The sequence below is a fragment of the Aulonocara stuartgranti genome, assembly GCF_965226115.1.
Source record: "Aulonocara stuartgranti genome assembly, chromosome: 3".
Lineage (NCBI taxonomy): Eukaryota > Metazoa > Chordata > Actinopteri > Cichliformes > Cichlidae > Aulonocara > Aulonocara stuartgranti.
The window spans coordinates 468,330-485,522 of NC_138941.1; the positions used below are offsets into that span (position 1 = coordinate 468,330).

The 17,193-nt window shown below is 42.3% G+C and overlaps 1 protein-coding gene across 9 annotated transcripts in view; it reads left to right on the forward strand.

Moving 5' to 3' along the window:
• LOC309702191 (protein NLRC3-like) overlaps window positions 1–17,193 on the forward strand; it is a 90,340-nt gene that overhangs the window by 48,805 nt on the left and 24,342 nt on the right. For 5 of the 9 annotated variants that reach the window (XM_082526691.1, XM_082526694.1, XM_082526693.1 and 2 more), the window contains one exon: window positions 12,565–12,738. In XM_082526691.1, the coding sequence (XP_082382817.1) occupies window positions 12,565–12,738 (174 nt within the window). Of the gene's footprint in view, window positions 1–4,063; window positions 4,100–5,063; window positions 5,190–5,273; window positions 5,376–5,662; window positions 5,780–7,842; window positions 7,922–9,903; window positions 10,103–10,252; window positions 12,078–12,564; window positions 12,739–15,641; window positions 16,086–17,193 lie in introns of those variants that run through there. The other 4 variants (XM_082526696.1, XM_082526688.1, XM_082526689.1 and 1 more) reach the window with 2 other exon arrangements.

Consider the following 17,193-nt stretch of genomic DNA (forward strand, 5'->3'; position numbering starts at 1 on the left):
GGAAGCTGGGTTTTGTTAGATTATAATATTATTTTATGCCATGTTATACCCCTAATTAAAGATGGTGAATTATTATGTAGTTTTAGTTTGCATTATTCTCCTGAATTAGAAGAAGCTGATAACTATTGCATTAGTTAAACTGATGTGCATTATATTAAACTGCTGATTTATTGTGGATGAATGATATTGTTTTATGATGCATTATACTGCTGAGTTATAAGAAATACTGTTTGCAGAAAGTCATCGCCTTATTTGTCTGATTAGAAGAGAACATGCTGGAGTTTTCTGCCCCATCTCAGCAGGAGCAGATAAACAGGGAGCCAAGGTCGTAGCTTAGGCGCTGTGTGAGAGAAAGCATGTGAATGTTTAGGCTTTTATGATAAGGTGGAGGCACCAGAGGCTATAAGAGTTTGAGCAATGCTCCACCATTTTGAGATCAGAGGCTGTCTGCATCAGTGTCCATCTCCCACGTGTGTGATCATTAAAATCATCGTTTGACTCAACCCGACCGGACCAGTGTTGTTATTGTGGTTTTTCTCTTGTCTCCATCCCCAATATTTTGAACTCGTAACATTTTCCACACCGTCCAATCAGAAACCAGTGTTGACGCTGAGACCCGTCTCTGTAACAGGAAGTCCATGAACAGGCAGACCCTCTGCAGCAGGCTGACCTGTGACCTCTGAGACAGAGGGAGGAGTTTGTGTCAGCAGGGGGCGCTGCAGCATCGCCTGAGAGCTTTAAGAACAACAGCAATAAACAGGAAGTGAAAGTCACACTTCTGTTGGTGTGCGTCATCAGCAGACCTCCACCCTCTGCAGGAAGCTGAGATAAGAAGCAGCCAATCACAGAGCAGAGAGCATGTGACTTCCTGTTCCTGCTGTTACTGTGACAACAGCTCCTGGGACAGAGAGCAGCTTTCTAAAGAGGAAAGATGTTGCTGTCACCCCCGGGTGTCATGTGACCCGCCTGATGTACCGATTTAAGACTGTAAGAACAATAATAACAACATGTTTTAGTCAGGTGATCCATGCAGAGCAGATCCATGTGACCAAACACAGCTGGATCACATGTTTCCTCTCCTGGAAACAGAAAGCCTTCATGTATAAAGGCTCATGTACCCACTGAGCCCTGCTCTCAGATCTGTGAGGCTTTAACAAACAACAGTTTAAAGTCATGTTTAGCATCTTCTGTCAGTGTGGAAGGTCACACACTTTCCTGAGTGTTGAACCCTGAACTACTAGCTGTTCATGTCAGCCTGGACATAAATACAGACCTGCCTGCTGTCATAGACCCCAGCACTCACATGTTACTTATAAGTGACTCATATGTATGCATGTATATATTGTGTATATTGTGCTATTTCTTACTTAGTGTGTTGTGTCTTTGTTCCTGTTTGTGCTGCAGCACTGTAACCTAAATAATTTCCCCTGGGATCAAAAAAGTATTCTGATTGTGATTAAATGAAAGCAGTCAGAGCAGAGGACGGTGATGTAAGGAATGGGATTTTAATCAGCCAGTCTCCTTTAACTCTCAGCATCACAAAGTAATGTGGTAACATCTGGACTGATGTGTTTACTGTCAGCTAGTTTAAATGCTGTAGGCTGCAGCCGCTGCTCTAACACTATAACTGTAACAGGGCTCAGTGCTGCTTCTAACAGTCTGAGCTGCTTCAGGCTTTATTTGTGAGGAGCACAGCAGCTTACAAACACGTGGCTGGGCCTGGACCCAAAGGAGTGTTTGTTAAAGCCTGCAGTGAATCCAGCAGCAGAATGATGGAAATGCAACACAGCAATGATGAAGAGGAGCAGCATTACAGCCAAAGTCCAGTTCATACAGTTAGGTCCATAAATCAAATAAGGGAAAATAAAATGCTGTTGGATGCACCTGTCTGCAGCCTTAATGCTCTCTGGTCGCTATGGTAACGCGTAAACATTTCTTTCAAAATAAGACACACGACTACAACACGGGAAAAGACCCAGGGAAACGAAGGTAACGATAAAAACCCTGAAAACCATTGTTGGATTTATATTTTATCATTGTCATTGTTATTGGGGAATATCTAACCATATATGCTTAGAGGTGTAGAACCAATTGTGTAATGATAGTAGTCTTTAAAGACTTTGTGTGACTCCAGAGTGTTCTGGCATTCACACCCACGTCCTGGGATCATGGGAGAGGTGCTACCTTCTTATTGTTTTGTGGTAGGATGTCTGTTTTAGTCTAAGTGCCTTTTGTTTAGATGAACTGCTGGACTTCCAGACCAGCAGGTTTAGGGAAGTCGTTTATGGGGTCACACTCTGACTCCACACACACACACACACACACACACACACACACACACCTACATAACATACAGACTGGTACCTTTGTTCACGTGTATGTTAATGAACCTATGTATGTTCATGTAACCTCAATAAAAGAGCAGTGTTACGAGGGAATGGACGAGAGCGACTGTGGTCAAGCGAAGGAACGGCATTGGTCCAGGTCTCTCCCGTGCACGAGAAACATAAAGAACTACTCGTGTCTTGCTTTGCTGTGTAGCTGGATTGAACGATCCAGCGAACAGGTTTATGCTACAAACCTATCAACCATCAATTTCACACCGAACCTCGACTCTCACGGCCCGGTACCAAACGACTCACGGACCGGTCCGTGACCCGGGGGTTGGGAACCGCTGAGTTAACGCATGAGTAGTTCAGGGCTGCACGTCATTTTCATTGTTAATATCTTTGTGAAAAGCACATTGATGTGAAAATCTTCATGAGAGTCAGAGGCCCTACAACACGATTAAAGATTCATTCAAAAGAAAATCACAAGTTATTATCATCTTCAGAACATTTCATTAAACATTAGAGACAGACTGCTGAGTACATCTCATCTCTATCCAAACAACCTACAGTCCACAAACACATCATGAACCAGTGCTCTGGGCTGTGGTCTGTCCCCAGTTACATGGATCAGCTGGTTCCCTGGAGGTGACTGCTGCTGTGGTTTGGAGCGGATGAATAAACCTGAACTGAATCAGGTGTCCAGTTACTTTTGGTCCCTTTAAACCAGGCTGTCACATGTTCAGGATGTGAAACTCCTCCTCCGTGAAAACGGGTGTGGGTCACAATCAGCCAAGGTTTTGGGTGAACCCATTGTGAGATCTAGCCCCACACTATCATGTGATTTCCTGTGATCAAATGTCCCAGGATGTGAGTGGGCGTTAAGACGTCCATGTCCCTCATCAAGCAACTTAAAGAAGTCCAGACGCTTTTCTTTCCAAGCTCCTTCAACAACATCATTCATAGAACAGCTTCCAGCTTCTTTTGCTCGGCTACAGTTTGGATGGATTTGCATTTAAAGATGCAACAAGACTAAAATGGTTAGGGTCAGGAGGTCAAAGGTCAGAGCTCCTGTGGGTCTGAGGGCGGCCTCACGCTGGAGAAGGATGAAGGAGTCTGACCTGAGCCAGTGTTTGACATGAACACATCAGCACTGCTGTCAGTGAGCCTAACGACAGCCGTTAGCATCATTTCAGTGTTTCAGTCATAAAAACACTTCCTGTCACTGTGGTGGTTACAGTGACATCATGCAGTTTGTGCTTTGACCTCCAGAGGGCGACAAATCAGCACAGACAGAGAGCTCCATTCAAACTTTGCTGCCATCAGGAATAATTCTTCAAATATAATCATCAGTGTTTGAGCAGTTATGATATCAGGGACAATCTAGACATGTGTGACAATACTGAACATGTCACATGACACACCTCAAACATCATGTGATCCACTCTCAGTCTGCACTTTCATTCATGACTTCAACAGGTTGAAATGAGCTTTGAAGAAACATCAGTTCAGTGCTGAAATATTTAAACGCTGCAGGAAGAAGAACAACAAAGTGATGACGGATGTTTGTGCTTCAAACAGGAAAACCAGCAGAAATAAATCACAGCCTGCCAGAGGTTTGGAGTTTCCCAGGTGCACCTGAACGCAGCACAGTGTCCCGATGCTCCTTATTGTCCGCAAACGTCTCTTTGGGTGTTTCCTTCCTGCTCAAAGTTTACTGTCACTTCCTGAACTTCGTGGAGTGGAGCTTGTTGTTGGTGTGTGAAGAAACTGTAAGTTTGCTTTGTTTCCTCCTTTAACAGTTTGTCTTTAGGAACTTTACTGTTTGTTCAGCTCGTGTTTGATTTCTTCACACAACAAACTGTGTGTGTTTGTATTTCCGGTCTCTCCATTAAAGTCAGTGTGTAATGTTTCCTGGCTAACATCAGCTGTGTGCAGCTTAGTTCAGCACAAATCTGCCGCTCCATAGTTCACGGTAACGGACTCACAGCTGGACCAACGAGGCCGAGTGTGTCCGCCACTCTGAGCTACGTTCGTGTTTGTGTACTTGTAGTTTGTACTTTGAGTTCAGTCAGAGCCCACAGAGGACGCAGCGTACGTGATGACGTCACAGCCCTTTACCTCCTTTACTGTCACTGTGATTAATATTTACACACGAGACACCTGCAGAGCTCTGACGCTAAGCTAACGCTAAGCTAACGCTAAGCTAACACTAAGCTAACACTAAGCTAACACTAAGAGTTCTTACAGACACGAGTTAAAAAGCTGCTTTTAGTGTGTGATCAGAGTCCAGGACTGAGAGCAGCAGCAGAGCTGATGGATGATGAATTACTGGATGGAAGAAGCTTCTCATTAGCAGTGAATCAGTGTGTGTGCAGTTCTCTGCAAACTCAGCAGCAAGAATTAGTGTGAAGCTTTAACTCTGCTGATCCTCTTTGAATCCTGGATCAGCTGAAAGGTTTAAAATGTTGTTCACACGTGTTGGACTGACTGAAGCTTCCAGTCACAGTGAATCAGTGTGTGTCAGTGAATGCATCGTGTGTGCTTCAGGCTCCATCTAGTGGACTGATAGCAGAGCAGCTGATGGCAGCTTCCTCTGCCTCACACTGCTGTCTGACTGCATCCAGCTGACACTGAGATGAAGCAGGAAAGAAGCAGCTGATATTTGGACAGCACACATGATGAAAGGAGGATTTCAGCTGATGTGCACATGAATGATTTGTGTTTCCTCTGCAGGTAGAAAGTGTGTGTGAGCTGATGTGAATTGAGCAGCATGGATCAGTGTGAGGACAGAGAGGAGGGAGTCCCTCCCTCTAAAAGCACTCTGTGTGGGGAACATGAGAGCCAGACCAAAGCTCAGAGGTGAGATGACCATCTCTAACTGTCCATGACTCTTCTCCATGTCACAGCTCAGCACTCACATCACTGCTGCATCATTATTCACAGGAACCAGCCTGGACCTCCACCCAGCTCTGTGTCCTTACAGAGTGACTGGTCTAAACATCTTCCCATTGATTTTAAAGTCCAGCCTGTGTCTGCTGCAGAGAGGTGAGCTGTTAGCAACATGAACTCTTTGATGTCAGTTTATCTGATTTAAATGAACTGTTTGATGTTTCCTGGTCTCTAAACTGCATCTCAAAGGAAGTCACTGAACCTTTATTCCTTATTTCTATCAAACATGTCCAACATTTAAACTCCTGCTGCTCACAGTGGGACCATCAATAGTCCTGCACAGTGTAAATGACCCCTGGGTGGCGCTCTGTTCTTACACTGTGAAACACTACTTTGGAGTTTCCTTCTGCTCATTCTCAAAACACATTTTTCTTCTCTGACAGGATCCATGGGAGACCTGCTGGACCTGAACCTGGACCCAGCTCTGTGTCCTTACAGAGTGACTGGTCTAAAGATCACCCCATTGAATTTAAATCCCAGCCTGTGTCTGCTGCAGAGAGGTGAGCTGTTAGCAACAGGAACTCTTTGATTTAACTGCTTGATGTTGTTGGATATAAACTACAAACACGTCGTTCCCTCAGTCCCATTTAAACTGTCTTTTAAAACAAGCCTTTGGTTTCTAAACAACTGAAAACCCACTTCAGCAAACAGGAAGTGATCAGAGCGTCCGTCCACTTCCTGTCAGGCCCTGCAAACATTTCATATTGAAGAAAAGTAGTTGACATCTCACATTTTTACTCCACCACATTCAACCATTTTGACATTTTACAGCATGAAACTCTTGTCACATGACTCCTGTTATGTTATAGAGTCATGTGACCACCAGGGAGGGATTTGTATGGATGAAACACATTCAAATCAATCTGATTCATCAATGGAAACATTTTTGGTGTAAATGCAGCAACACTGAAAACGCTGAAGATAAAAACACAACAGATGAAATATGAACAAATCGAGGCTTTGAATACACGTGTGTGTGTTTGAGACACAGAGATAAATGGATTGTGTGTCTGTCCTATTGCTGCATGAGGGTTTTATTGTAGATTTTGTGCGTGTACACTTTTGACCACGAAGGTGTTGAAAGGGCGTAAAACAGTTGGAGGCACCAGAGTGAACACTAGTGCTGTCAGTAGATTAAAACATGACTAATTAATGACACAATCTTCTGTCATTAATCCTGATTAATCACAATTACTTGATCAATAGCTGCAGTTACATTTTTCCAACTTTATATTTAAGCCTGTAACAGACGTTTACACCATATAATGAAGTCAATGCAGAATAAACACAAAGAATGTTAAACGCTTCAATTCAAAGAGACTTTGAATAGTTTTCAGTCTTTAACTCAGCTTCTCTGCTGTAAATACAACTTTGTAACAAACATATATACTAAAAGCTAAGTGTGCACTAATATATAATAATATATCATCTATATTACTGCTGTTAATGAAAATGTTTAATCAGACTCATCACAGGGTTACTGTGGATTCATTTGGATTAATCACCATTAAACATCATTTTTAATGTAAACGAATCAAAGTTCATTTCATGAGCAAACAGACTCGAGAGAAAAGGGCAAATTTACACACTTAACATGTTTATTGAACATGTAAACATTGATTAACCTCCTGAATGAGCCGACCCCCCCAGGGACAGTCCTGCATGCTAATGATGGGCTCTGCTCTGTACCTGCAGGATTCTGTCAGCCACAAACTCCTCAGCTGATCCTGAATCTGAGCCCATCTGTCAAACAATCATTTTCTTCACAGGTCTGTGGAGGTGGCACTGATCCTGCAGCAGTCTAACACTCTCTGTCACTCTTCTTCAAGTCTTTGACACGAGGAACCAAAACTATGTTATTAACAACACTAACAGGTCTGCAGTTTGTCCACTTGGCAGTTGTGTCATCAGTGCTTTGCATCGTTGTGATATTTTAAGCTGGAAGTGCTTCGGTGAAAAGAAAATTCCTTCTGTCACGATGTGCAGAATCCTTCATGTTGGTCGTTGTTATTTTTTTGAAACATTTCAGGGATTTTGAGTCGTTCTGCTCTCCAGATGTGTCGTGTTAAAGGTTTTTATCATGTTAATCATGATAACAGATGAACCCCTAACCCTACATGTTAATTTTGACAGCACTGGTAAATCCTTTTTAATGTTCTTCTGTCAGATCATTGATTAGACTCGACTCCAAATACGAGACTCAGAAAACTCAAAACTCAAATCAAAGCAATGAGAAAAGGACTTCTTGTGTTAGAATGAAAACATATGGAAGTGGTCAGGTTTCAAACACTCGTTGAATCTACTGCACAGTTACATTCAGGGACCTTTGGCCTCCTGAGAGCATTAGTTGATGGTTCATCACAGTTTTCTCAAAGTTTCCTCTGAGCTTCTGCAGCATCATCACTTCCATCACTGATGAAAGAAAGTTCATAGAAAACAGAAAATATATCTTCAGAATCTGAGAGTCTAAAACTTGACAGACTTGATTCAGATGAAGTTATTTGAGCAGAAACTCCTGGATCTTTATCCTGTGTTGATCTAATCCTTCATGGTTCTTCCACAGAGTGGACCAGCAGAGCTCAGAGGTTCCCAGTGGTCAGTCTGCCCAGCAGCATCAAACACAGCTGGACTCCATATTTATGGTCTGTACATGTACAACAACTACTTTATTATTAATATTAATAATAATGCATTTATTTATAGGTCCCTTTCAGAACACCAAGGACTCTGTGGACTAAATGACCAAAAGAAAACAAACTTTGAAATCAGACGGTGCAAATGTGATCACAGGGAAACGTTTTAAACATCGAGGCTTTAAACAGAAACCAAAGTGAAACAGTTTGTAGTCGAGATCAGTGGGAATGAAGCTGAATAACTGTTTCTTCAATAACTTTGAGCTCTTAAAAAAGAAAAACTAGCTGAAAGTCTGGCTGCTCTTATGAAAAGTACAGAGAAATTATGGGTCGCTCAACACTTGTGCACAATATAAGAGTTTAAATAAATCTGAAGAATAACTCAAAATCCTACAATCATACTGATAAAGTCATCTACAGCTAACTATCCAAGTGGATTTGTTTAAGACAGCTCCATCTGCTGGTGGCCCTCTGCAGGTGCATGAAAGGGGCGTGTTTATAGTGAAAGTAGTAGAGAAAGTAAACCCCACGGGAAGGAGGAGGACTCTCAGCAGCTTCCAGCTCATATTCAGACATTTGACTTCTCACTGAAAGCAGCAAGTTTGAGTGTCTGTACCTTAGTTAGAAGAGATAACATGTCAGTAGTAATTAGAGTTGATTGAGCAATGCTGTCCTTGTAATGTAGTTTATGATTTTTATGGACAAGTCCAGTTTTTCTGTAGAGCCTCTCAAGTTGGTGACAGCAGCAGTGGAAGTTCACGTGTAAACCAGAGCAGCAAATCAGGTCCAAATGTGTTGTTCACAGTGAGTGGGATCATCATTGGCTGCTATGTTAACCTCCTGCAGCAGGATGTGTTTGGTCAGAGAATGGATAGATCACTAAGTCATTGTTGAGTTTAGGGAGACAGTAGACAGTTGGAGGAGGTTCAGCCAGTTGACACACAGTAGATAAAATAACTGAAGGCAGGAGCAGACACCTGTATGACTTTCCACCTCTCACATAGATTATTGTCCCTGGGCAGCGCCACAGGGCTGGTAGATGTAAACAAAGCTGGAGGAGAGGATTTATTCATCTGAGAAAAGTCACAGAGTTGTGTCTTGATGCTCAATCATCCAGGTACGTAAATCCCAAAAAGCTTGATTCTGTTCATCTGGATGTTTTCAGTGGGAGAAACGTTTCATCATCATCAGGTGACTTCTTCAGTCTCAGCTGACTGCAGGTTTCAATCTCATAAACAGGACATTTGTATGACTGAAACCAGCCCACTGAAGGAACAATGGGCTGGGAGGTCAGTTCATTGATCATTGGTACGCATACTGTCAGAACCATTGATCAATGGTTGTTGATCAATGGTCATGAGTCCAGTTCACAGAGAGCTGGGGAATGGCTGCAATCACAGCATGTAAGATGGTGACAGTTGTACCCTTAGGCCCCTCCTCCATTCAGAGATGGTCTTTTCACATAAATGGCCTCCTTGACTCCGCCCTCAAACCAGCGTTCACATTTACTCAGGACCTTCTTGATGTGAAGTTCTTCTGCTTCGCTGGCTGCTGTGTCTGTGGGGATGGTGTTTGTTCTGTGTTGTAGCGTCCTGATGACGCCCAGTTTGTGCCCCAGTGGATGATGAGAGTCAAACCTTAAATACTGATCTGTATGTGTAAACAGAGTGAACCTTTAAGACCAGTTGTCTGTACGATCAACTCAGTCACCTGAAACATCTCCACGTTTCTGGCTTTGATCATCAACCTGTTGGTAGTTCAGCTCTGAACACCAGTGAAATGTTTCTCCCACTGAAATCGCTGCATTCATATGAACAGAATCAACGTTTTGGGATCATGGAGTTGTGGACAAAGTCTCAGTTAATCAGATAAAGTCAAACCTATAATTGGTAAAGAGTTCGTGGATGATATGCCCCTTGATCGTAAAGAAGTGGATGTTGTGTGGACTAAAGTTCAGAGTGGTGGGTCATTCATAAAGTATTCTGTTCCAGCTGCTGGAGGACAACATCATCACTTTTGTGAAGAATGAGCTGAAGAAGATCCAGAAGGCTCTGAATCCAAATAAGCCCCAGTGCTTGGAGTTTCAGAGGGAGGATGATGAGCAGAGGAGCAGAGAGGCATTTGTGAAGATCACAGTGGACTTCCTGAGGAGAATGAAGCAGGAGGAGCTGGCTGACCGTCTGCAGAGACGTAAGAGGATTTATCTAAAGGTTTAAGCTGCTGGATAAATGAGACACTTGTGACACCAGTGTGTTCAGTCATTTCTCAGTGGGTCAGAAATTGTCATCAGCATTTTGTAAATGTGATTGTTAAAGTTGTATTTTTATTATTATTATTCAGAACTTCCAGCTGCTGTTTGTCATCGTAACCTTAAATCCACCCTGAAGAAGAAGTTCCAGTGTGTGTTTGAGGGCATTGCTAAAGCAGGAAACCCAACCCTCCTGAATCAGATCTACACAGAGCTCTACATCACAGAGGGAGGGACTGCAGAGGTCAATGATGAACATGAGGTCAGACAGATTGAAACAGCATCCAGGAAACCAGACAGACCAGAAACAACCATCAGACAAGAAGACCTCTTTAAAGCCTCACCTGGAAGAGATGAACCAATCAGAACAGTGCTGACAAAGGGAGTGGCTGGCATTGGGAAAACAGTCTTAACACAGAAATACAGCCTGGACTGGGCTGAAGACAAAGCCAACCAGGACATCCAGTTCATATTTCCATTCACTTTCAGAGAGCTGAATGTGCTGAAAGAGGAAAAGTTCAGCTTGGTGGGACTTGTTCATCACTTCTTTACTGAAACCAAAGAAGCAGGAATCTGCAGCTTTGAAGACTTCCAGGTTGTGTTCATCTTTGATGGTCTGGATGAGTGTCGACTTCCTCTGGACTTCCACAAAACTACAATCCTAACTGACCCTAGAAAGTCCACCTCAGTGGATGTGCTGCTGATAAACCTCATCAGGGGGAAACTGCTTCCCTCTGCTCGCCTCTGGATAACCACACGACCTGCAGCAGCCAATCAGATCCCTCCTGACTGTGTTGGCATGGTGACAGAGGTGAGAGGGTTCACTGACCCACAGAAGGAGGAGTACTTCAGGAAGAGATTCAGAGATGAGGAGCAGGCCAGCAGCATCATCTCCCACATCAAGACATCACGAAGCCTCCACATCATGTGTCACATCCCAGTCTTCTGCTGGATCACTGCTACAGTTCTGGAGGATGTGCTGGAAACCAGAGAGGGAGGACAGCTGCCCAAGACCCTGACTGAGATGTACATCCACTTCCTGGTGGTTCAGGCCAAAGTGAAGAAGGTCAAGTATGATGGAGGAGCTGAGACAGATCCACACTGGAGTCCAGAGAGCAGGAAGATGATGGAGTCTCTGGGAAAACTGGCTTTTGATCAGCTGCAGAAAGGAAACCTGATCTTCTATGAATCAGACCTGACAGAGTGTGGCATCGATATCAGAGCAGCCTCAGTGTACTCAGGAGTGTTCACACAGATCTTTAAAGAGGAGAGAGGACTGTACCAGAACAAGGTGTTCTGCTTCATCCATCTGAGTGTTCAGGAGTTTCTGGCTGCTCTTCATGTCCATCTGACCTTCATCAACTCTGGACTCAATCTGCTGGAACAACAACAAACAAAGTCCATATGGTCTATATTGTTTTGGAAACAAAAACCTGAAAAAGAAGTAAAATCTGTAGAGAAACACTTCCACCACAGTGCTGTGAACAAGGCCTTACAGAGTCCAAATGGACACCTGGACTTGTTCCTCCGCTTCCTCCTGGGTCTTTCACTGCAGACCAATCAGACTCTCCTACGAGGTCTGCTGACACAGACAGGAAGTAGCTCACAGACCAATCAGGAAACAGTCCAGTACATCAAGGAGAAGCTCAGTGAGAATCTGTCTGCAGAGAAAAGCATCAATCTGTTCCACTGTCTGAATGAACTGAATGATTGTTCTCTAGTGGAGGAGATCCAACAGTCCCTGAGATCAGGAAGTCTCTCCACAGATAAACTGTCTCCTGCTCAGTGGTCAGCTCTGGTCTTCATCTTACTGTCATCAGAAGAAGATCTGGATGTGTTTGACCTGAAGAAATACTCTGCTTCAGAGGAGGCTCTTCTGAGGCTGCTGCCAGTGGTCAAAGCCTCCAACAAAGCTCTGTAAGTACATTTGTATTCATATGCTCGTTGACAAAAAGCAGGTGTGATCAACTAAAACCACTAACAAAATAACCCCCAAAACCACAGTTATGAGTGCTGGTGTCTGAAAAGTGTATACAACTGTTAAGTGATAATCAGTACTCATTTTGTTCAATACTGAATACCTGTCGGCATTTCTGAAATTTTTCTGGGTGTAACTGTCATCAAAGTTACACCCAGACCTGGCCTTGAGTTGTTATCTGAGTTTTAATCATGAACTCTTCTTAAACGATGACAAAATAAAGAAATTTGACACGTTTTGTTGATACCAAAAGCCTATTGAACTATCCACTGTTCTTTTACTGCTCTGTTCTCTCTCTGATTGTTTCCACATGTTGCTCGATACTTTCTTGACAAAAAGAGAATGGAATATTGCTAAATGTTATGTAATCTCATTACACTTGATCAAAAGTAAGTTTTTTTAAATTGTTTTTCTGTAATTTTTCAGACTGAGTCTCTGTAACCTGTCAGAGAGAAGTTGTGAAGCTCTGTCCTCAGGTCTCAGCTCTCAGTCCTCTAATCTGAGAGAGCTTGACCTAAGTAACAATAACCTGCAGGATTTAGGCGTGAAGTTTCTGTCTGAAGGACTGAAGAATCCACACTGCAAACTGGAAACTCTCAGGTGAGATCAAGCATTTTGTAATCAACTGGCAGAATTAGCAAATTAATAATAAGGTAATCCTTTAATAAGAGGAGATATGGGGGTGTTCTGATGTGCAAAGTACTCTTATGTTGAAAGATTCTAAAACAAGAAGTAGTTCCTGGGAACTGCTTTCTGTTTTATTGCTGTCTAAGTAGAAACTTGCTGATGAAATTACTGATGAGTTTGCAGAGTTGAATCCACAGAACACAACACAAATATTCTTACACCCATCAATATGTACATAGTCATGGTGTTGGGTGCTGAAGATCATAATTAGAAATTTAATTATAAATTTCTTTAAATGCACATTCAGGTCTGTGACACTCATTCAGACCGTGAGCACTGGCTCTGTGCTACATACAGACATTTCTGCATCCTTGCCATTCAAAGGCACTTTGTTATATATAGTTTATATATGTAGTATTCAAAACTGAACTGTAAGCTTGGTTTTTTTAAAGGAAGCAATTTTAATTCAGTGTTTTCATTAGTCTTAATTTTATACATTTACTACCACTAAGAAGAGAACGGACATGACCTTAAGGCCTGGACAAGTTTGAAACCTTTTGTCCTTCACAATGGAAAATGGGTATCACTTTATCCAGCTTCTAATTTATAAATTCTGCACTCAGCTTTGTGGTCTCCAATATCACTGAAATTCAGCCAGATGCTGCTCATTTTATGCTTTCACTTTTTCCTGACACGCTTGAATTTAAACCTGTGTCTGTGTGTACCAGGCCTGTACCACTAAGCTTGCTTTCTTCTGAACGTTTGCCCCCATCCCTTTCTTTAAATAGTGGCATGATCCCAGGCTGTCTCTTAATGTGATTGGCCACATGATGTGTCCATCAGAATAAAGTCCCAGCCCTGCTGCCATGGAATATCAGCAACCCTGAAAATTCTTTAATAACTGATATATGAAATTATCTCAGGGGCTGAATTTGGCCGACGGGCCATATGTTTGACACCCCTGGTTTAGACAGTTTAGCATTCTATGTTCTACTGAGTTAACTCCAAGCTGAGTAGCAAATCAGCTAACTGCAGCCACAAGCTGCGACTGGTTTTCTTTGTGGATGATGATGTATTCTCCCTTTACTAGGTTCACTCAGGTGTTCCACTCATGGTTGTTATTAACTTCCTGTTTTATTTTGGTAGTTTTCATCTCTGGTGTCAAAGGTTTAGTTTTACTTCCTCCCCTGACATTGTCTACATGAGTTTCAGCTGTACAAGGTTTTATTGCGTGTTTATTGATTTGACGCTTCTTTTTATTTAACTATTATTGTTGACTTCTAAACAATTGTTAAAAAGTATTTTCATTGAAATATCAAATAATTTATTACTTTATCAGCTAATTCATTATACTTCTCTAAATAAGGGTGATAGTGTGTGTGGGTTGTCTTCAGATACTCTGCTTCCTCCCACAGTCCAATGTGAATGAGGCCGAGCTGTAAAGTCACAGCAGTCACACTGTATGTGTCTCATTGTCACTGGAGTTTAGGCTCCATGCATCCAGCTGGTGCTGCAGAAAAAGTAGAAATGTTTCTGTTTGGTTCTAATCTGCTGCTGAGTCTCTTTTACAAAGATAGAACTGCAGCTAATCATGCTCATGTAGCCAGTTAGTAAAAACCCAAGTCACCGTCAGACTAGGGTTGCCAACTTCCTGGGACACCTCGTGGCCAGGGCCGGGCGACCCAGTTGTCTCCACCCTTCCAAGTGTGGTGAATTTTTTAGCTCTTTTTTGTGTGTGTGAAATTATTTTTTTAACCATTTGACTTGAAGTTGATTTAATGATGCATATTCTTTGTGATATGAACACATGGGAAACAAATGATCATTTAGCCATTTATTTGTAGCGCAAAATGACAACATTAACACAATAAAACAGGTCTCTTTCTTAAACAGAAGCCTGTCATGCTTAACTTTAAAGAATATAAGTTAATCTTTCTTTAAAAGAACTCTGTCCTGCTTAACTTAAAATTATATAAATTTATAGAAAACAATAGAAAGAAAAACATTCTTATAACAGTCCACATGAAGTGCATTTAGTGCAGCTGGCTTCAGTTGAGGTATTATTTCAGCTTTTCTAATGCTAATCAGCTGCTCGTGTTTGTAAACCTGCTTGTTCCCATGATTACGCATCTTAACTCATCATCATTATTAATCTATGTATTACTTTTATGTATTAGTCATCTATTCGTTGTAATCATCTATCCTTGCAGTTGTTTATTACACAAAATAAATTATATTATCACACTTCTGGCCACATAGAGTTGATATTCACTGCACATGCTCACATTAACCTTAACCAGAGGGTTTAAAAACAACAACAATGTCTACATACCATATCTTCTGCTGCCATGGCCTGGTGAACAACAAATTGGTTAAGGGTTCCCTGAGCTTTCATGCCACTCATGTGCCCACCACTAGAAGCATGCTGCCAGTCCACCATGGCCTATGAAAAAAGTGCGACGGCACACAGTGCAGTGCGCTTTATAGGTGTTATCGCGCACTTTTTCCAGCGAGGTGTTTTCATTTTCCCATTCCTCCCTGCACTTATGCAGCCTTTTTTTTTCTTTCTCGGTGGGGTACAAACATTGCTGGTCGAAGGTGTACTGTCGTCCGAGACTTGCACCGCAGTGTCAGCGTTTGTTTCCCTGTTGGCCATGCTTCTTTTTGTGGTCATCTGTTGTCTTCTGGTATTTTCTGGTATTTTCTCAGCGAGCGACCTTTCCTCTACCAATGAGATAAGTGGTAATCTGAATTGTCATACTCGTGCGTAAGGTCATTGGTCACAAAGCAGGAGAGGGGCTGGGAATTATGTTTTCAAACAAAGCGTTAATTCCATTAACATTTATAGACTACTTTTGATTCTCTCTGTATTACAGGACAAAGTGCGTCCCTTTGGAGCTCAATACGGGACGTGTACTTTTTATTTATTTATTTATTTATTTATTTATTTTTTTTTTTTGCCTGTCCCCTTTGGCTCTTTTGCATCAGAATTGTTGTCTAAAGGCAAAGAAAGATGCCCAACGGATTTACTTTACCAAATTGACCATCCCAGCCTTGCCATAATGGTCCATTTGATTCACCTTTTATTGTTTATTTTATTTTCACTTGCTGAATACGGGACAGACTTGACTGGGGGAAAGAAGGGGAGAAAGAAAGAGGGAAAGAGAAACAGCTGAGAAGAGGGACGGGGGAGAAGGGCAAAAGACAAAAACCAACAGAATGAGCAGAAAAAAAAAATGCATCTATCGATCACCTGGATCACCTGCTGAGAAAGAAAAAGGAAAACAAGCAGAAGAGAACAAGAGTAATAGAATAAACAACATCACAATGATATATGGGAATATGACAGTAAATACTAAATATTAAACATTATTGTGCAGCACATAAGATCAACAGCACACAGTGTGCTTTGAGGTAGGAGCCAAAAAGGGTGTAGTTTGTGGGTGTGATCACCCGTGTGTACACCTGTGAGCATGGACGCGCTTGTTTTTTGTTTTTTAAAAGGTTCCTTCATGTAATGATCTGCTAGAGGGTGTGGGGGGGGCCACAGCCCCGTCCTCCAGGGCATGAAGCAGGTGTGGAGGAGATCAAAACTCCAGACATCCAGAGGCCCCCAGAACACAAGAGACCAAGGAAGACCCACAGAGGGGCAGCCGCGCCACTGACGTGTACTTTTCTTTCTAAATACGGGACGATTCCGTTATTCAAGGGACGGTTGGCAACCCTACGTCAGACACAGCAGACATTTAGTGATGATCTCACTGTATGTGGTCTTTTAGCGCCTCCTAGTGGTGAATTTGTGGAGTGGTGTTAGTCTGGGTGAGGAGTGTAACTATTGAGTGACACAGACCGAGCCTGCATGCTGGTAGCACCTTAGCCACAGCTCGGGTGTGGAAAAGCTGAAAAAGAAGGTTTTCTAGTTTGTAACGAGGAAAAAACTGAGAGGACTGAGTTAAAGAGAGGCTGGAGAGTAACACAGAGCAGCAATGAAAGCTGTTCACACAGTTTAGACAGTTTAGCATCAAATGTTCTAGTGAGTTAGGTTAGCTCCATGCTAACGAACAAATCAGCTAACTAGCAAGCCAGCTAAATGTAGCCACAAGCTGCGACTGCGGTTTTATAACGAGAGCATCAGACACTCAGACTGGTTTTCTTTGTGGATGATGATGTATTTTTATTCTAATCCTTCATGGTGATGCTGCCATTCACCCACTGCTCCTGGCAATGTTGCCAACTCCTCAGTAAGGAAAATTGCTATTGGCTGTCCTAAAAGTTGCTGGAAGGAGGTCAGTGTGAATGGACTGTTGTCATTGGTCTGAATGTGTCACTATAAACATGTGCTCTTCATTATTGTGTGTGTAGAACAACAAATAAAACCAAATCACAAAAAGCTTCAAGTCAAAAACACATGAAACTTTGAGGGTTTTT